The 21,990-nt window shown below is 36.1% G+C and overlaps 1 protein-coding gene across 4 annotated transcripts in view; it reads left to right on the top strand.

Annotated features, from left to right (window-relative positions):
- CCDC102B (coiled-coil domain containing 102B) overlaps nucleotides 1-17,733 on the top strand; it is a 176,283-nt gene extending 158,550 nt beyond the window's left edge. For 2 of the 4 annotated variants that reach the window (XM_069778884.1, XM_069778885.1), the window contains exon 6: nucleotides 11,429-11,513. Coding sequence is in view for 1 of the 4 variants with exons in the window: in XM_069778886.1 (XP_069634987.1) it covers nucleotides 11,429-11,518 (90 nt within the window). In the remaining 3 variants the exon portion in view is untranslated. Of the gene's footprint in view, nucleotides 1-11,428 lie in introns of all 4 variants that reach the window. The other 2 variants (XM_069778886.1, XM_069778887.1) reach the window with 2 other exon arrangements.
- The last annotated feature ends 4,257 nt before the right edge of the window (nucleotides 17,734-21,990 follow it).

The raw sequence follows: 21,990 nt of genomic DNA, 5'->3' as shown, positions 1-21,990 counted from the left end.
ATAATTGAAATACTTTCTTCCTGCTCAGAAATGCTTGACATCTTTCCAGATCACTGTTTTAATGAAAAGTTAGGTAAATGTGCATGCAAGTTGTTTAGATTTTTTTGTTGTTTTTTGAAAGACAAATTAGAAGCAGGCAAGGAATAACTCTCTTCTGTATCACTGTGAGCAACTGCGATTCATCTCCATCCTTCAGAGATCCTGAATGATGATGTGTGAAATTGTTTCTTGAGCCTATTTCAAACTCCAAATGCTGCACTTTTTTCTTCTATCTTTCTAGACAGAGAAACAGTAATATATTTTTTCTGTATCCATTATGGTGTGCCTTACACAGACATATATATTTATCTACAAAAAATGATCAGGAGGATATTCATGGGCCTGTCAGCATTTGTGCTGCTTATAACTTTGTGCTTCTTTACTATTACCTGTAAAGTATTTGTCAAAGTTACTTTTCATTATCGTTTTCATGCTTCAGCTAAGATATGCTCCAAAATTTAGAAAATGAGTAGAAAAGAGAAGATGTAGCATTCAAAGGTTCTCATAGTTCTTAGGTTCAAAGCTAAGAAGTCTGTTAGGGGGAGGATGTTTTGGGCATATATTCTTCTCTCAGACCTACAATCTTTTGAAGAATGCAAATGTATTCCTCTTGGAGGGGCTTTCAGTGCTTCATTCTGAAGATGACGCTGCCACTAAGGAACTACTTTCCCTTCCCAGTACAGTGGCATTTGTCATAAAAATTCCCAAGTGATAGTTGTGCCAAACTAAAAGACTGTAAAGTAAAAGTTGAGCTGAGATTATTCATATTATTTGTGTATTGTTTCTAAATTTCTAGGCTATAAGAAGGGAAGACTTAAGAAAACTTATAAATTCTTACTAACACTAAAAAAAGTTGTTCCATGAAATTATTTATGTATGCTCTGGACTTGTGTTAGTTTTGTGAAAATAATGGATGTTAAAGATACATCAGTGTGGAGCTGTTGGTGGTGCTTCCTTCACAGTTTTCAGGGGGAAAAAATATTTCTCACATCAGGTTTACGAATAAATGCTATGTCTTCTTATTCAGATGTAAATTAACTCATACACATACATGTATTTGTAACAAACAGCTGTCTATATTTTCATATATCATTATATTACCCTCAATTTCCTATCTAATATAACTTGAAAGAGATGATCTGCTTACTTTACCAAAATGACATGGCCATCCATTTCAAGAATCTCACAGTGAATAGTCCTAATACTCTTCTTGCATCAGTTTATGAAGTTAATGGAATTATACTGGCACAAAATTGATCAAATTCAGCACCTACAACACAACATATGAACAGAGTTCAGAACCATATGATGAAAAGAATAGCTTTTTTTGCTTTCATATTTTGTATTTCTTAAATAGCAAAGATAATGCATCTGCCTCTGACTTCTACATATTCTATGGTGATGTCATTTACTTTCTAACAATCGTGTGGATTCTCTATCTTCTATAAAATCCTGTAAAAGTTCCTAAAACCTAAGAAATCTACCATGCAGACAATTTTCTCAACCTGCTTTTGCTATCTCTGATGCCAGTAGAATGATGCTCACTTGAAATCCCCCGCTGTGATTCATAATTTTCAGGAACTAAAGAGAATACATTGAATCAGTTATGCCTGGTTTAACAACATAACAAAAAGCTGGATTCTGTTTCTGGTCACAGGAGAGCTTCATAGCATGTCAGTCCAATATTCTATTAATTTTTGATGCCATAAATAGGAAGATAAACACCTTTTTTTTTTTATTGCAACAATATTTTTGAAAAGTAGAGGGTTTCAGGCATCTAAAGAATAGTATGACAGATTCGATCTTTGAAAGTAACAAAAAATTTAGAGATATGAAAAACCAAGGAATTGAAAAGTGAAAGACAGAAGGAGAATCTCAACAGTAATAAAATTAATCTATCCAGACAAAAAAGAGAAAATACAAGTTTTCTGTACTGTTACTGAAAGCAAGAATGTTTAAGATATAAGGCTTTTTCTTTCACTGAAATTTATAAATAAAATTGCAGAAGATGTGAAATTAACCTCAATTATATATAATTTTGAGCTGCTAATATTCCATGTTAATAGATAAATGCCTTTTTTTTTTTTTTTTTTTTTTTTACTTTTGAGAATAAATGCACAATAAAACCACAGTTGTATATGCTTCAGCTTCTGAATGGGTCAAATGGATGGATAGGTTGCTTTTCAAGGAAAGAGTCTTGGTCTCTTTCACTTGAACAGAAGAGAACTGAGAGGGGTATGAATGAGATTTACAGAATCGTGAGGGTAGTGGATAAGCTGAACATGGCACTGTTGTTGACCAGATATGAGAACTAGGTAGCACTGAAGCCAGGAGGACAGCACAAATAACAGAGGCAGCAAGTAGGCTCAGCAGTTTGTGCAGCCTTTTGTGCAGAAAGGGATGGAAGGTGGATTAGGAAACCAGACTGGTCAGCCTCACCTCGATCCCCAGGAAGGTGAAGGAACAGCTAATCCTGGGAACCATCTCCAGACATATTGAGGACAAGAAGATGACTGTAAGCAGTCAGCATAGATTTATAAAGGGGAAATTATGCCTGATCAACCTGACAGCCTTCTACAATGAAATGTCTAGCTTTGTGGATTATGGGAGAGCAATGAATGTTATCTTGACATTAGGAATACTTTCAACACTGTCCCTCATAACATACTCATAGACAATCTGTTCCAGTACAGACTAAATAAATGAACAGTGAGGTGGACTGAAAATTAGCTGAACTGCTGGGCTAAAACGTTTGTGGTTAGTGTAATGAAGTGTAGCTGGAGGGCAGTCACTAGTCGTGTACCCCATGGGTCAATATTGGAGCTAGTACTGTTTAACTTCATTAATCACCTGGATTATGGGACAGAGTGCACCCTCAGCAAGTTTGCAGATGATACAAAACAAAGAAGAGTCGTTAATAGACCAGGTAGTTGTGCTGTCATTCAGAGTGACTTCAAGAAGATGAGAAATGGGCAGACAGTACCCTCATAAAATTCAAATGGAAATGCCAAATCCTGCCCTTGGGTAGGAACAATCCCTTGCACTAGGGCAGACTTGGGGCCGACTGGCTGAAAGCAACTGTGCAGAAAGGGAGCTGGGGGTCCTGTTGGACAACAAGCTGACCATGAGTCAGCAATGCACCCTCAAGTCAATGAAGGCCAACAACATGAGGATAAGCATGGCCAACAGGTTGAGGGAGGTGATCCTTTCCCTCTACTCAGCACTAGTGAGACCACATCAGGAGTGTTGGGTTCATTTCCGGGACCACAGTATAAGAAAGACATGGACATACTGAAGGGAGTCTACAAAGGGTCACAAAAATGATTGAGGACTTCTTTGCTGTGAATCTGCCTTAAGAGATTACTCAGGCAGAGTGTATTGGCTGGTTCCAAAAGGGATTATTTGAATTGCTGGGCAACACGTCAGTAAGAGCATCCTGAAAGTACTAAGCAGGCATGTATCCTCAAACATTCCTCATACAACAGTTCAGAATGCTGGAGGAGTGCCAGAAAAATAGACAATAGAAACACAGCTTATGTCCTGGCACTGTCACAATCAGAGACACTAAAATTAGACTTTTCAAAGGAGTTTGTGGATAATAGGTCAACGTGTCCTGAACTGTATTGAGAATTAGGTACATTATGAATGTGAATGTGATTGAGATGTGGAAAACTTCAGGCATCTTTTCTTACCCAAAAGTTCAGAAAACACATGTTATTATTTTTTCCCATTATGAAAACAGATCTATGAATTGTATTTGGCAAATACCAATTTGTTATTCTAACACATTGGTAAATAAATAAAACATTGTTACAAAAAATGGACAAGGAAAAAAAGGAAGAGTGCTCTATGTCTTATCTGATTGTGTTTTACCTCTTGTCTTTAACTGCTTTACTCTTTGTTTTTGTATTTGTCTGCTTTACTGTCATTTAGGGATCAGTGCTTTTCCTCTGCTGTTTGCATACTTAAGATAATTTTACTGGTCCTGAGAGCACTTGTACTATTTTATCAGACATGGTAGGCACTAAGATAATGAAACCTTCACATCATCAGATTACCATCACCATTTGTTGCTTTTCACTTCAGCTCCCAAATGATTTCCGCAGTCAAAACCTTACAAACCACAGAGCTAAAGATTAGTGCTTTGTGATATTTGAAAGCCGAGATTCAAACTTCCAGTTAGATAATTTTCTAGCTGCATGTTACCTTTAACAGCTTGTGAGATAGTAGCTACTGTCATGTCAGAATTTGAAGCTGGGAGGAATGGAAGGGAGCAGAATAAGTAATTGTAATGTGCACATTCACATTCTATCTCTCAGCCTTAGAAGTTTTAAAAGAAATGTTTTCATTGTTGCAAAGCTTGTAATCACAGCACAGCAGTGATGTACAGTATTTGTTTCTACTCCAGCCGGTTCAAGAGATATCAGACTTTAATACTGTCAAAGACGAACAGTGTTTGGGGCAATGGTCCAAGGCAGAACATGGTGTATGGCAGAACTCTCCAGTGCTTCCCAGAACTCTCATATAATTTTCATTCAATGACTATAACTAGGAGGCATAATATTGAATGATACTGCAGTATAATGAGTAGTTTTTTCAGGAACTAAATGGTTGATTTTGTTGAGTGTACATGGCTTTTTCCTTATTTTGAAGAGAACTTCATTTTCAGTTTAAGTATTAGGGTAGTGCAATTTTTTCAGTGCGAAAAACACAGTACATAACAAAGAACCTACCTGACATGACTCTGAAGACAGCCCACTTAGTTTCAAGACAAATTTGGACGGAGAATAGGAAGTGGGTAAGGCGAGAAGGGGGAGGAAAGTTAATGTCTGCTACAGAGTTGAATACCTTTCATACCTGGAAGAAGTAAAAGGAAAGTAATGAAGATGCATGTTGAGCAACTGTTAAAAGTTAAGAATTCTGAAAGGGTAAATGGAACTAAATTGAAGCTGGCAGCCATGTAATTACTCGGAAGGGAAATGATCATGCTTTTTATTGGCCTGGAGATTATGTAGGTGAAAATATTACTGTCAAAAGTGAATGTTAATGTATAAAAAAGGACTGAGAAAAGAGCTTGTGCCAAGTGTACTTTCTTATCATTTTTTCAGCTGTTAAAAAAAATGCCCACAAAAAGCCTTCCATGCAAATCACACCTCTTAATACAGAAAGGAGTGTATATACTATTGATATCTTCTTCTCTGTGGGACTAGAAGAACTGTTCCTGTGTTCAGAAGTCATAAGATATTTTGTAAAGAAATATTAAACCACATTACACAAATAAGTCTCATACTATCTAATTAGTCTTAAAATAGCTGCTTACAGTATCTACTTTCCCAGGTAGACTTTAGATTGTTTTCTTTAACAATAAGTCATTTAGCTAAAAGTTCATGGTTCGTTTTATTCTTTTCTCTATTTTAATCTGACCCTATTAAAAAAACCCCAACCATATTGATTGTATTGTGTTGATCACTAATCAATATTTCTGACATCTCCTTTTCAATTTTTGCTTTTCAATGTATTTAAATTTTGAAGGCTTGTGATGTGAATGTCAAACACAATGATTTGCAGAGAAGAATGGCAAAACCAATCTGTGTTTAGCCTTAACGTATGCTTAGCAATAGGAAAAGAGCTGAAGTATGCTTTGTATTCAAATATAAGGACATTTTCTGTTCCATTACTGTAATATGAAAAGAATTACATATTTATTGGCAGAATTACATGAGTGATAAATAGTGATGGACGTAGAAAAAAAAGCTTTTTCAAGCAAGTTGTGAAAAGTGTGCTTTTTTCTGCATTCTTTCACTGTAAACACAGATGATATGGACATTCTAGTTCATTCCAGTAGGTTCAGAGTATTCGAAAAATCAAAACTAGAAAAGCCAGAAGGTTACTGTCAGTTCCCTAAAAGTCAAAATTATTTATTTCTCCTGTCCATTTTGTTGAGGAGAGTGGATATATATTTTTCTTCCATCATGTAGTTGAAAGGAAGCATTTTCTTCAGAAAACTGATTTTATTTGGGCATACCATAGCCTGGCATGATCAGATTCTAAAATGTTAGAATTGAAGAAAGATGTTATTAGGCAAAGTCAACTGAGAAAAAATGTGTGATTATCTGAGAATTAAGGAAAAACAATTCAGGAAAAAACAGACCTTTTCTAAAGGTCATCTTAATTCTTATTATGTGCCAGAACAGAGAAATTGTTATGATATAAATGGGAATGATTCTTCTTTTGGAAAACCTCACTGTTAACAACACCTGAATTTATGAATGGGTGTTTCAAGGAGTCCTTCTCTGTTAGGTACCCACTGCGTAATGTTCATCCTCTACCATTCTTAAAGTGGGTGACTTACTCAAACTATGTATCTTTAGAAATAATTTCAGGTTCTGATCTGTACGACTACAGTGATTCAGTTGCAAAGTGTTGATTCTAGTTTGCAGTAGCAAAAGTTTCAGTGGTAGCTATTCTAATACACTGTACCCAGAAATGTACTATGGAAATTCATTGTGAGACAAATTTTGAAGTTAAAAGGGGATATAATTATATGGCAAAACACAAACCTTTTCTTCTAAGGAAAATCAAAAAGCATGATTTTGCATGAGTTCCAAGGAAGTAAAAATAATTGAATGAGAAATACAGAAAAACATGACCTGGGGTCTTGTGGCTCTCAAAGGAAACACAAGATTTAAAGAAAAAGTTATACTGTTTGAGAGCCCATATAGTATTTTTAGAAATTGGAATTGCATAGTGGATGAGTTTACACAGGGTCTAAGCAATTTCTGCCTTGTAAAGATATAAAACGTAATTCAATATCCATATGTTCTCTCGTGGTCTGTAACAGTCCCCTAACGCTAAATGGCAAATGTGTTTTAATTAAATCAGAAGCTGACATAAATCTGTGTTACTATAATTTGGTCAGGAACCTATAATTCCACTCAGAATATTAATTATTTTAGGCATTAATAAATGTCTAAAATTGAGCAATAGTTTATACCAGTGAAGATACTAACTCAAGCTTGTAATTATTTCCTTTCTTCATTCTGATTTGGTTTCATACCCGAGATCCCTTCCTTCCCCATCCACACCTGGAAATAAATAATGCATGATTTTTCAAATAGTACTGCATAGCGCCACTGTCATGGGTGAGACAGTAAATGGCAAATCTTAGTGGATCTGGACTGATCTTATTATTTTTTATTATTATTAAGTGAACTCTCACCCTTTATCTTTTAAAATTAAATATTAGGATATTAATTATTTGATCTAATCAGTTATTTGATCTAAACATTTCTGATGCAAGCATCTGAGAATTTGGTGGGATTTTTTTAGTTTCATTCTAATTTCATTTTCTATATCAAACTCATGAAACAGTATAGGAATCTTTTAGAAAGGCAGATAAGATAATTAACAATGCTCTTCTGAAAAGAAAACTTTTTTTTTTCCATAAGGAGTCTTGAAATCAAGTAGGAACCTTGGTATGCTTGAGCTAGCATTGGAAAGTTCATCTCTTCTAGGAGACAGGTGGAATTTGTAAATACCAAACAGAGAGGCAATGTGTCTTACAAATAATTTTCATCTTGTTTTGGGGAATCCTGAGATTCCTTAACCTTTAGGGTTTTGAGAATAAATGTCCATGAAGAAGAAAAATCTTTCAGACATCTTGGTTTCCCTCTCTTCTCCACATGTACAGGTGGACATTTATCAGGACATAGTCACCTTATATTTCTTGTTGTATTTCCTTTAACACTGCTACATTAGTCCCTTATTATTTTGCCTCTAATCTACACTGCTGAGAGATATCCACATCTGTCCTTGGGAAGTCTTCATTGATTAAAACCAACAACAACCTTGTAATGTCTCTCTGTAGCATCATTACAGCAAATTGTGTGAGGACTTAAATAAGAAGACAATAATAATTTAAGTATCATGTGTAGCTACCTTAAAATAATTCTATCTAGCTCTTCCATTTAATTAAGGTTTGGAAAAAATCCTACCTTATGTTAATACTTACTGTGCACTTGCACTGAAAAAAGATTCATTTTAAGCAGCAATGAAGAATTTTAAAATATTCTTCAGAGAACTGCACACACAAACTATATTAAATGAGCTCTAAATTAGTGATGCTAAACAATGAAAGCAAGGAAATGCACAGTGAAGCAGGAAATGTACCATATGTTATTGTATACCTGGGCACAATGGGGACACTATCTTAATGGCTTTCTTAATGTTCCTGTTGTACTAGATATTGGTGGACATATGGTATGCTGCCTTTTTATATGCCTGTGCATTTTCATGATCTTGTTAGCTGACTTTGATAGCATTTTCTGTTTGTAGGCTGTTAGGAAAAGGGCTTTAAAATGTTTTGCTCCTTTATCTGGAGTTCAAAGCCCATGCATTTTATTTTGCTTATTCATTTGTACCCCAAACTTATTTATTTATTTATTTGTCTAGAGCAGTTACACATTACTTTTATTATTAGGCTTTCTACAGTTTTAGTCCCTGTCTAGCAATAATTTGGAATGCAGTTGAAAGTCCTTCCCCATACAGAGGAGTTTTGACTCACTCTCAGTGCTGGCGGAACGGAGGGCTGGAGCAACAGCACGAGCTGCGGAGCTGACCGGGTTTTGCACAACCAGGATGGGCACTTGTGCAATTGACTGCTTCCCTGCGTGCCCTGAAGAATGTCGGCACGCTCCAGTTGGAAGCAGACACATTTCCCATTTCACCTGGCTCCTAGTGCCCTTCCATCACGTGGCTGAGGGACACAACAGAACAACTTCTTGCCCCATCCTTCCCTCAATGTCAGGCGTCGTCAAGGTTGGCTGGTGCAGACTACCAAAGGGAAAGATTTCCCTAATTTTTTTATGGCACAAGCTCCCTAAATGTTCACATTTAAATAGACTATTCATTACTGCCATCACATGGAATACACACACTGAAGTCTCAGAAGTGCAGAACTACTCAGAGGAATGATATCTTGCAAGCAGAGAAGAGCGATGGAGTCAAACCCTTTTGACATACACATGACACACTCCAGTTATAGCCTGGCAAAAATTCCCTTCCATAAAGCAGTGATCCTAGAGGTTCTTACAGGAGGTGTTTGAAGACTGTTGTAAACCAGCGTGGAAATGAAAGGAAGTTGTTGTACGTTAGCTTGTCAAAGGGCACTCTTTAAGATTTGTAATTCATTACAGATTGGGACAAGTCCTTTAAATAAGATTGTCTATATGCTATTGTTTTCTGGCAAGTGTGTATGCTTTTGTATAAACATCCAAAGCTTACTGTTCTACGTATTCACGTACTGGTTTTAGTAGTAGCTTATATATGTAACTGCATTAATTTGATTATGAAATAGAAGTCAGAATGAAACTCTCTTACTGTTTTATAGATGCTGGGTAGACTAACATGACATCTAGAAACACCAGATTAAGTGTTTCTAAAATGTTTAAGTTAGACATATTAAAAACAAATAACTTGATTGTCTTGAAAATGTACTATGTGTATTCCCAGGGGAACAAGAGGTAATTTAAGCCCATAGCCATCAGTTACAGCTAATACTTTTCATATATTTTTAGTTTATTTTCTTTAAATTTAATTTAAAACTCTTTCAGTTTCTAGTTTTAGGGATTTTATTTTTGGTTTAGATTAATATATTTTAGATTAGCAAAATGAATGCAAAAGGAAAAAACTATGAGTGATACTGCATTAATATATTTGCGCAAGTATTTTTAATAACAAGGAGTTGTTAATAGAACATCTAAAATTTTTAATAAGGGAAAGTTATTATTGGAAATCATTAAATAAAAGTAATTAAAAAAGAAACAGCCATCTTTTTCAAAAAAAATCCAGTGAAATTCAGTGGTGACAACTAAGTTTCTGATTAGCCTCGTCTTGTGTGTCCAATGGGGTGAAGAATTTGCCGGCTTATTGATTCTTATTGATGTAGGGCTTGGCGATCAGCCTGTATTTGGAATGATTAGTGGACATCTGTAGACAGGAGCATCATGCGGTCTATGACACTGTAAGCAATCACATTGCTATGCTAGTTTAAAGGCTTTTACACTTCAGCAGCTTACTTAACCCAGAGTGATTTTTGACATGTGATGCTGGGTTTTTCTAAGACATAGTTGTTTCTAATTAGTAGACAGATTAGATTCAATGTGTATATACTGGCATGACTAACCCAGTCACACTGCCAGGAACTGGGTTACCGCTACGAAGAAGTAACTGGAGATCACCATGTTCCACAGTTTGGTAAAAAATCTCAGGTTCCTTGACATGTTTGTTGTTCAGACATTGTTCACAAGACTTCTAGGGTCCCAGAGTCAGGATTAAACCAACGGGTTTGTGAATTCCCTTTTCTGAAAACCTATTCAAGATATATAAAAAAGACAAGAAACACAGGAATTGCACTGTAGCTTGTGGTAGGATTTCAATGAAAGTGCAAAGATGATATGGAGAGAACTGGAGATATATGCCCCTAATCTTAAAGCACAGGAAATTTTCAATTAACCATGGATGAGAGAAAACCTAGTAATATACAGAAATGGTTTAGATCTGCCAGGATTTATTCACTCTTACATGCAGTCTTCTTGGGTCAGTTTGTAGAGTAGCTACTTTGGGCACTACTTAAGCTCCTAAATCTTGATAAATATCTGTGTTGTTCTGTGCAGGGTTACTGTCTGTTCCCTGTGCTCTGAATTCCAGAGAGTGTAGTAGCCTGTTTCTGATGCCCAGCTTGAGTAGATGTTCTTGTTCTGCTGCACATTGTTATTGAGAATGTGATTTATCAACCCAAAATTTATAAAAGCTGATATATTTTTTAGCATGGTTGTGTTTCAATGATAATCTTTATGATGGTTATGCTTTTGTAAATAATCTCTCCCTGTTGGTATTTATGTAATATGAAGATATTATGCTGCACTAGTGGCTAGAATTCTGTCAAATGAGGGATTTGAGATATCTTTGATCCTTTTCACTATTCTCCACTTTCCCTTCTTCCAATAAAGATTCATGAGTTATATATAAGTACTTTAAATGTACCTTGAATAGCAATAGTACCGCAGTTCAGAACTGTCAATCAATAAATAATGGCTCCTAGTCATCAAAAGTGAAGCAAGCAAGTGTAGGCTGTTTCTCACTGTGAAAGACAATTCCAAGTAATTGCTTTGAAACTCTATATTTTTTTCTTCTTTATTAAGGAATCAGTTGAAAAAGTATCCAATGTGTTCTATAAAGTTAACAGTACTGAAAGATTTTCTCATCTAAATTCTACTGTCTCCTAGTGAAACTTTTTTCTTAGAAGAAATTTGATCTGCAATTGTTTTAAACTTAAATTGGCTTTTCTGCTTAGTGTTGTGGTCACACTTTTTTTTAAATTTCATTTCAGAGTAAAGAGACAGAAGAAAGTGAACTCAGGATTTGGGACCAGACAAAGTTCCTTATATGCTGCTGGAGATTCTACAAAGACAGTGAGTGAAGATGTGGGAGATCATCAAACAGCCCAGCAGCAACAAGGCTAATAGTAAAGAGGGACAAAAGACTTACAGGAAAATTTCACTGAAGAAGTGCCTGCCAGACATATATGGGAACACTGTATGCATTGTTCCTATGTATTCCAGATTTTTTTATAAGAACCAAGGAAAATATGCTAATGTCAGTGTATACGAACTTAGAATTTTTGTTGGCAGTTGTCTGTCCTCTTTTCCAATCATCTTAATTGATCTCTTCAAAAGCAAAAGGTGGACTTTAATTACCATGTCCCATAGTTTACCTTTGGGAAAAAATACTTTAGAATGTACATGACATAATAGAAATACATAGAACAATGCATCTCAAATTTATCATAATGTATATATCACATTTTTATTTAAATTTGAGTTTATTAACTTTCCGTGTAAAAGTTGTAAGTATCACATAAGAAGTAACATGAATATATTAAGATAAACTGCAAAAGCAGATTTTGAGAATTTTAAAAAATTCATGACTTATAAAAACATCAGCAACTTTCAGCCATCAAGTCAGACACAAATTATAATGGGTTGCTGTTTGCCATATACAGTTGTTAATGGGTATATGCAGATTCTGTTTCATAAAGATTCCATAAACTCATTCTAATTGCTCAGCAATATGTTTTTTTCATACCTTATATCCATATAAACTGAAAGCTTGTAAGAGAATTCTACTTGTATTTAAAGGCAACAGTGTTTCCCCTGCCACTAATATATTACATTCTCCTTCAAAGCCTGCTGCAGAGATTGTGTGATCTCTTGATTTCTCTTGTAATTTTCCCAGGACCATAGAAAAAGAAACAATTATTTTCACAATAGGTAGCTGTGCTATAGAAGTCTTTGTGAAGACAGTGTGTCTATAGTTAAAATTTGCTTAGCTTCAAGTGCAGGTTGGTCAGGTTCATGAATGGAAAGCATTAAAGTTTATTAATTACATAAGAATCACACTTTGCCCAGGAATTCCCTGAGCTGCAAAGGGTTGGAGGCTGGGATCAGCCAGCAGGCTTTACGGGTTCCTATGGCCCTCCCAGAGCACCAGCTTTTGGCTGCGGCTGAAGATGGGATACTAAAGTAGAAGGATCTGTGTTTTGACTGCTTTCTTATGTTCTTAACCTTATTTCATGTTTACAAATGCTGACCTAATCCCAGCCATTACGCCTCAGGATACACGAAGGGATACATGATGAAGGGATGCTGTCTTTCTCTGTTGCCAGTAGCTGATACACAAGTTCATCAACAAGGCACAGAGATACTGTGAGACAATTTATGTTTAAACATTTAAAACTTACAGGAATTGACAAAAAATAAGATTCATAATAGGGTTTTTTGGTTTTGTTTTTTTATTTAATCCAAACTTTCTCCCTTTCTGAGCTTACTGGTTCAAGGTTTTATATTAAGCAAGAGAACTCTGGCCTTGTCCCATGCATTGTGAAATCACACTGACTTTCTCTAATACTCCATCTGCTTTTCTTACGCCAGCATCTTCATGACAGCCCAGCGTGTAACATAGCTGTATTGAAAATGTCAGTGTGCACAACAGAAATGGAAAGTGCATAATTATTGATTTTCAAACACTGTAACAGCCAAATGTGCTTCTATGGTTACACTGAAGCACTTGAAAATACAGTAATGCCACACAACAGATTACTAATAAAAGCTTGTATCATTTAGATAAGCTTTAGAGACAAGCCCTTTTTTTTCTCAAAGAAGCCATTAGAAATATGGTTCTTTTAGAGATAAAGCCCTAGGGTTTCAGCAACTGGACAAAATCTCCTTAAGCTCCAGGGTCTCTTTTCAACCCACAGTAATATCTGTGGTTAAAAATCAAGTCAAATAGTTTTATGAGTTACTGGGGAAGCTAGGATTCTGTCTTTCCCCCTCTGTATTTCCAAACATGTAAGAAAAACAAATGATGTTTAATTGGTGCTGGAGAACATTTCTGTGCTAACAGCTTGGTAGCGTAAGGTGGATATTGATGGAAATTAAACTAGAAACTAGTTTCTGCTCCTCTGTCTGGCTATACTATATAAACCTTTAGCACATGTTCACTGTATTATAATACCCAACAGGTGTGATATACCTGGCTATTCCAAAGGTCATGGTGACAATAAAAAGATCATCAGATGATGCTAATTTTGAAATTTATATTTTCAGAATATCAATACAGTATCTTTTCTTTCTCATGAGGAAATTATAATTTCTTGTGGGATAGTTAATATTCAAATTTATCCCACACACTTCTTTGTAATCACTTATTGATCATAGTTTACTTTCAAGTGTTTTCTTAGTAGTGCTGTTTAAGTTTTCTTGCTTGACTGTGATAGATCACACAAGATGCTTTCATTTTTCATAATTTCTCCCTATTCCCTGAGTAAGAGAAAACTCAGCTGCTTCCATTAACTATATAAAATATTTATTTCAGCAACTACATACACAAACAACTTCAGAGGCCTCTGTGAAGAAGTAAACCCATACATTAGTCACTTGAAAGTAAGCCAAAATAAGATGATACATGATTGCCCTGGCTGTAGTTGAGACTGTCAGAAAATGTTAATTTATGACCTTTTCATCATAATACTAGAATGCCTCCTGATCTTAAGTATACATCCATGAGATTTGCTGTATACCAGTATTCCCATCCATTCCTCTTCACATTTTATACCTGGGCAGTGAAGACAGACAGATTTGTGCAGAAGAAGGGACTCACTGAAGGTCAGTAAGGATAAATATGGGAAAGTCAGGAAAAGTCCTAACCTTAAACCTGGTTGCAAACCATTGAGCTGTTCTTCTTTCTTTCTCAAGGTGAGTGGTGATCTCTTGAGATGAGTGGTGCCTAAAAAAGTGGATTTTCTCTAGAAAAACTTCACAAAATCTAGTCTTGTTTTCTTTTTTAAGATTATCAATAGCACGAATGTTTTACGTGGATCGCTTTTACAAACTGATTATAAACACAGTAATAGAAAGACCTACAAATAATTTTCACAACTGGCAAGTTCCATTAAACCTTGTTTAATACCATAAACATGTATATTATTTAATATTGGTACAAATGCAGAAAGATAGGAAAGAATGATTTATGTGGTCTGGTGGTCATCTAGTAGTTGATAGGGAAACAGTGGTTAACACTGTGTTTAGGTTAGGATAGGATAGGATAAGGTAGGATATTTCAGTTGGAAGGGGCCTACAATGGTTATCCAGTCCAACTGCTGGACCAATTCAGGACTGACCAAAAGTTAAAGCATGTTGTTAAGGGCATTGTCCAAATGCCTCTTAAGCACTGATAGGCTTGGGGCATCGACCACCCCTCTAGGAAGCCTGTTCCTGTATTTGACCACCCTCTCAGTAAAGAAATGCATCCTAATGTCCAGCCTAAACCTCCCCTGATCCAGCTTTGAACCATTCTCATGCATCCTACCAGTGGATCCCAGGGAGAAGAGCTCAGCACCTCCCTCTCCACGTCCCCTCCTCAGGAAGCTGTAGAGCTCAATGAGGTTGCCCCTCAGCCACCTTTTCTCCAAACTAGACAAGCCCAAAGTCCTCAGCCGCTCCTCAGAGGACATGCCTTCCAGCCCTCTCACCAGCTTGGTTGCCCTCCTCTGGACACATTCAAGTACCTTAATAACCTTCTTAAATTGTGGGGCCCAGAACTGCACACAGTACCCAAGGTGAGGCCACACCAATGCTGAATACAGTGGGATAATCCCCTCTCATGATCGCCTGGTCATGCTGTGGTTGATGCCCCCCAGGATGGGGTTTGCCCTCTTGGCTGCCAAGGCACAAGTCGTGTTGACCCTGCTGCCGAAAAGCACCCCCAGACCCCTTTCTGCGGGGCTGCTCTCCAGCCACTCCTCTCCCAATTTATACTTGTGCCTAGCATTACTCCATCCCAGGTGCAGAATCCAGCATTTGGACTTGTTAAATTTCATCCCATTAGTCATTGCCCAATGCTCCAATCTATCTAGATCCCTCTGCAAGGCAACTTGGCCCTCAAGAGAGTCAACAGCACCTCCCAGCTTGGTATCATCAGCAAACTTGCTAATGGTCCATTCAACTCCTGCATCCAGATCATTGATAAATATATTGAACAGAACTGGCCCTAGAATTGAACCCTGAGGAACACCGCTGGTGACCAGTCACCAGCCAGATGTAACCCCATTCACTAGAACCCTTTGAGCTCTGCCTTTCAGCTGGTTCTTCACCCAGCGCACCATGAACCCAGTCATCCCACAGTTGGACAACTTGTCCAGAAGATTGCTGTGAGGGACACTATCAAAAGCCTTACTAAAATCCAGAAAAACTACATCCACCACCTTCTCTTCATCCACTGGTTGAGTGACCTTATCATAGAAGGATATCAAATTAGTTAAACGGGACTTTCCCTTTGTGAACCCATGTTGACTGTGCTGTGTCGACCTCCTCCTTCCTAAATAAAGCACTACTTTTCTGGGAGATGTCTCAATCTCCCTCTACAGTACTTTTGTAAACACTTTTCAAGATACATGAGAGAACAATGTATACTTATTCTACTGTTCACTTGATAAACAGCTATGAAAAACATGACCAGTCCTAAGCTTTGCTCCAGTAGAGTGGGAGCTATCAGAGTGTAATTAAAATTGGTGACTTTTTCCTACTGAAATCTCTACCCTTTTATTCCCCAAGTCCTAGTGTCTCTGTGACTTCCATGATTAAATCTTACCACAACTGAAGGGCTATCTCAGAGTAACCTCAGTCTATTTTCCTCAACTTAAGGGGAAAAAATCCTCCAATACTAAATAAAAAATATGCCAGTAAGCAATTATTTCTCAGAAACTACGAAGATTCTTGGATGCCTGTTACCATTGCAGACCTTTTATCACATGACTTCAGGAAGAAGGCAAGCAATTTTATTCTACTGAAATCAAAAAGGTATATTGTACAATCTAGATCAAAATGATCTAAAAATCAAAAACTAATTTCAAGGAATATTCTTAATATGTTCAACAAATATAACTATGTTAGACTGCTTTAATCATGAATAGAATATTTTCCAGGCAATGCCATTTCAGGAGCCAATTGATTGTAATTAGAAAAGGGCCATGAATGACTGCTTATGCTAAGATTGGATTCTTAAGGTTATTAACATTTGAAAGGAAGAAAATGCAGATAAGAAAAGGACAAACAAAACCATGCTACTTATCATTTAAGCTTTGTTTTTTTCTTTGTAAGACAGTCTAAAATGAAGAAGTATTAGCATACCATCAATCAGTGAACACATCAGAAGATAAAAGTGGATTTGCTAATCTCATTAACTCAACAAAATGCTATGGTACATGTACAATAGACTATATTTCTGTTAATAAATGAATGCTTTTCTTCCAGTCAGATAATCAATAAAAATACAAATGGATTCAACAGCCAGTGTTCTACATAGCTTCATGGCACTACTTTATTGGTATCCACAAACAGAATTGAAGAGGCACAGCTTTGATATTTTTGAAATGGCAGCATATTTCTGAAGGGCACTGTAGTTGTTCCCTAATGTCCTGTTGGCATTGATTAGAGTTCAGTGAAATCATTGGAGTCTCTTTCAAAAAAAGAAAAACTTGTGTGGAGTAGTTAGTGCCAGGGTAATTCTCTAAGAAAATAAATCAGAATAAGGAAGAATCTTAAACTTTGAGGTGTCTGCCCTTAAAAGAATAAACAAAGAAACACAGTATCTTTAATGTCTTTTGAGGTATCCTGGACATGTATTTTGAAATATCCACTTTTAAAAACAACAACAAAAAAATTAATCCCAAAAGCATTTTGACATAAGACTGTAAATTTATGTGATTAATCACATATTTTGTTCTTTCCTTGCTGTATGCTAATTCTGCACCTTATTTTGCTCTTATTATATATTGTCAGATATGTTCTTAAAAATCATATTGAGTGGAATAGGAAGTTTAAAAGCTTTTACTACATGTAATGGAACAATGATTTGTTTTCCAACTTAAATGCCTTATGAAAGCTTACATGTAATTAGGTATAAATTGATCAAAATTCTCTTTTTGCAGTGTTGTGGTGGGTTAACAATGGCTGGCTGCCACGTGCCCACCAAGCCGCTGTCACTCCCCCTCCTCTACAGGAGAGGGGGAGAAAATAAGATGAAAGAGCTCGAGGATCAAGATAAGGACAGGGTGATTGCTTTCCAATTACTGTCATGGGCAAAACAGATTCAACTTGGGGAAGTTTAATTTATCCAGCGTGGATTTCCTATGGGCTGCGGCTACTGCCAGAAAACCTGCTCCTAGCTGGGCTCCTCTCCACAGGCCGCAGCTCCTGCAAGGAGCCTGCTCCCACGTGTGCTCTCCGCAGGCTGCAGCTTCCTTCAGGCATGTCCACCTGCTCCGGCGTGGGGTCCTCCCTGGGCTGCAGGGGGACAGCCTGCCTCACCATGGGCTTCCCCACGGGCTGCAGGGGAATCTCTGCTCCGGTGCCTGGAGCATCTCCTCCTCCTCCTTCTTCACTGACCTGGGGGTCTGCAGGGCTGGTTCTCTCACATTTTTCTCACTGTTCCCTCTTACACAGCTGCTGTGCAGCATTTTTACCCTTTCTTAAATACGTTATCAGAGAGGAGTCACCAGCTTCACTGACAGGCTCAGCTTTGGCCCGCGGTGGGTCCATTTAGGAGCTGCCTGGAACTGGCTCGGTCTGACATGGGGGCAACTTCTGGTGTCTTCTCACAGAGGCCACACCTGCAGCCCCTTCACTGTTACTAAAACCTTGCCACATAAATCCAACACAAGTGTCTTTATTGCAATAGTAATACATTTCTTTCTGGAGTAATTTGAACAGTGGATAAAACATAAGTTCGAGTCAACTTACCCCATTGTCTTAATTAAACAGATTTATGCTACCATTATTCTATTTTTGTCATCTCTTGTAAACTATTGTATCAATTCTTTTGGGGCTACATGAATTATCCAATACAACCCTGGCTGTGCTGCAGTATAGTGAACAGTTCCCAAGTGCTCAAAATTGATTTACTTCTCTATGGTTGATAAGAGCTGTTTCCAATACTGTCATTCATTACACTAATTAGCAATGGAAAGTCAAGAATACAAGAATGACACAATTTGATCAACAACCATAGAAAAAACTTACCTAGTTTATTGCTAGTAAATTACAATTGTTTCAGAAAAACCCCATACTGCTGGTTTCTGTTCTGTTAATAAAAATACAGCCACTTTGTATAACTTATGAGTTACCATGTATAAGTTGAAAGAAATGTTATATTATGCGATGGGTTACTTTTTCTAGATCTTCAGACTTTAGCAGTTTCATTCAACCCTGGCATAGGCATGCTAGATAAAATCTTATGTTTTTCTCTGCACATTCATAACTACATATATTCTCTAATGAGAGATATGTCTAATGCTTAAGAAATATGTATTTTATTCAAGGTGGAATAGTTCCAGAAAGAACAGTTACCTTTATCCTGGTAAGTATTGCTCAGTAGCTGTGAGATAAAGGCACTCCACTAGAAGGTAGGAAAAAAATTTGGAGAGAGCTAGAACCAGTTTTCTCCTTGTGTTTTTGTTGTTGTTTGTTTGTTTGTCTTGCATCCTGGTTGACAACTTTAACTGCTGAGATTTGAAATAAAAGTAACTACATGTGATTTATGAACCTTACCTTTCATTTGTTTTTCTTTCTTTCAAGTGTCTCAAACTGCTGAGCTTCAAGATGAACAGAAAATATGTTCAATAATAATATGATTTGATTTTCTTCAATTTTTATTTCTGGTAAGGGAAAATTACTTTTTTTCCTTTTTTTTACTTTGAAGTACTTTTTCCCCAGTTTTGCTGCTAAACTGAAAAATCAATTATTGCAATCCTTTTTTAATACTGCATGGAACAGCATAGGCTTCTGGATAGTTAAAGAAATCTATCCAAAATTACTATATAAGCATTTCAAAGATTAAGTTACATAGCACCTGGTTATAAAATACAGCCAAAACAAAACAACAGCAGCAACAAAACATTAAAGGGTTGGGGTTTTTTTCATATGTATTCTCTTTTAGAGTGTTAAGCAACTTTATTTATTTTATTTTTAATAGGCATTGTAATTGTGAACTCTGTTCTTCTTGCTCCTCTTCATCACTTTCTGCCTTTGATCTTTTTCTCAGCTCGTTACCATGTAAATAGAGAACTTGAGCTTTTTGAGCTTTTTGCTTCTCACTACAAAATTATTCTACTTGTGCTTTTGCCTTGCTTGTAAAATATCTTTGCAGTCTCTGCAATCAAATTTTAAGGTATTGATCTTAAAAAATTTTAAAGTTCTGCAAATAATTGTATTCCTGCACAGTAAAGTTAAAAACTATTGCTGTGTGTAACAAAATTGTATTTTTAGTGTACATTAACTCATACTATATCTCCTGTATGCTCAGCTACATACCATGTACTGGTATATGTTTTAACTGTCTTGGTTTATTTCTGATGAATCAAGTTTTGGAATCCTTTTCTATCTGTACGAGGCAGCTCAGGAATATCAACTTATGAAACTCTAGATATGATCTATGTAACTGTGGAGGTAATAATGTTACACAGTTCTGTTTTCTTTTTATTTTTTTTATCTCTAGCTTTTAATTTTTCTTCAATTTTTAATGTAATTTTTTTAAATCTAATTTTAGAGGTGGTTTTTTTTCAAAATATTCTGAAAGTACAAAGATGCTCACAGTAGTTTTATCAATGCTACAGGAAGATGCACTTTGTCCAGCCCAAAGAAGCCTAAGATGCAATTTGCTGTCGTCAGCAAGGAGTATCTGGAACTTCTTTTTTAGAAATATGAGATATCACTTACACATTTTTCCATCAGAAGACACGGTGTCAACCTTTTAGTTTTGCTGCACTGTGGTTCACATACTGACTTTGCTTTACCTCATTATTCAAACCTTGTATCATGTAATATGCAACCAGCAGCACTAACTTAGAAAATACTGAATATGAAAGAAGCTTAGTGTTAGGGATGTAGTAAAGGAAAACATGAAATCTTTAAACTTGTTGTAAATTTCTAGGGTCAAAATTTGATAGTTTGTTCACCATGATCAGAATACACCTCTATATTCATTTGAAAAAAAAATGAAGCACAAGTTAAGCTGGAAGCATGGAAAGGTTAATAAAAATGCTTAATTTTTTGTTAGCTCTGTAAATCTGCTATTAATGCTTTTCTTCATCTGTGTTTGTCACAGACACACTTTTTTGCATATTTTGGGGTAAAAGGAAAAAACCCAATTGTTAAAATGTATGAGAAAATGCAGGAGTGTTTTTGGAACATAAACAGGACTGTCTTCAATGAGAATGAGGACTAGACATTTAACTTGGCAGGTTTGAGATAGCTGGGAGCTAAAAGCTGAAAATCACCATGATCCTCAATGATAATGGATTAAATGTTCCATTTTTATTAATTCAAGCCATTAAAATTCTCGCAGTTTGCATCAATCTGCTTTCCAATCTACAACAAAGGGAAAATAGAAAATATTTTTTTAACTATATGTTGGATGAGTATCTCTTAATGGACTCAGGGAAAAATAGAACTTTATGAGTTGGATGGCTACTGGAAATCTTGCATATTTTAAATTTTTTAAGAAACATATGTGGTTGAAAAATATAACCAGAATCTGTAAATATCACTGCTCTGTAGTTCTTTATCTTAGTCTGAAAATGCTGCCCATTGAGCCAAAACCATGTTATGAAGGAAACTCCACTTTCACAGTCCTTTTTAATCAAAGATCGCCCTAGACTTTCCAGGGAAAAAAGTTCAAAGATAATCAGATACAACACTGACACAAAAGTCATAATTAAGATATATTTTAGTTATTAATTTTCTTTCTATTCCTTCATTTGTTCACCTTGTTTGCATATATGGAAGCACGAACTTCATGCTTCAGTCCTCCCAACCATCTCAGTAAGATGAAGTTTAATCCTTCAAAACTTAGAATTGTAGTTTGCCTTTGTATCCACATAGGGGATAGGGAAGTCAGATTCAGTTTTCCATGTGTTATGTTCTAGAAACAAAGTTTTCCTGTGTCTGCATTGTATTATTAGGTATTTATCTGCAAACTAATCTGAGTCATGCAGAAAGAGCTTCTTTTGTGTTTAAAGTCAATAGCATTCACGCTTTCTGTTCTAAATGTTTCAATATTTTGCTTTTTAGAAAAAACAAATTTTAGAAACAAATTTGTTTTAGAAAACAAATAATAAATTCATGTAAGTGACTATGTGTAGGTCAGTTCCACCTGTAATACTAGACAACTTTCTTTTTCTTCATATCACTAGGAACTACATTATTCAAAAGCAAAAAAAAAAATATAATTACAGCTAGCAAGACTTTGCATGTTGCAATTAGACGGCAAGAAATATGTTTCAAATTCTTAGAGTATTCACATCCTGAAAGAGAGAGAAAAATTCAGGATGGTAGAGAA

Source organism: Haliaeetus albicilla, chromosome 3, assembly GCF_947461875.1.
Source record: "Haliaeetus albicilla chromosome 3, bHalAlb1.1, whole genome shotgun sequence".
Taxonomy (NCBI): domain Eukaryota; kingdom Metazoa; phylum Chordata; class Aves; order Accipitriformes; family Accipitridae; genus Haliaeetus; species Haliaeetus albicilla.
This window is presented reverse-complemented; position numbering and strand designations above follow the sequence as displayed.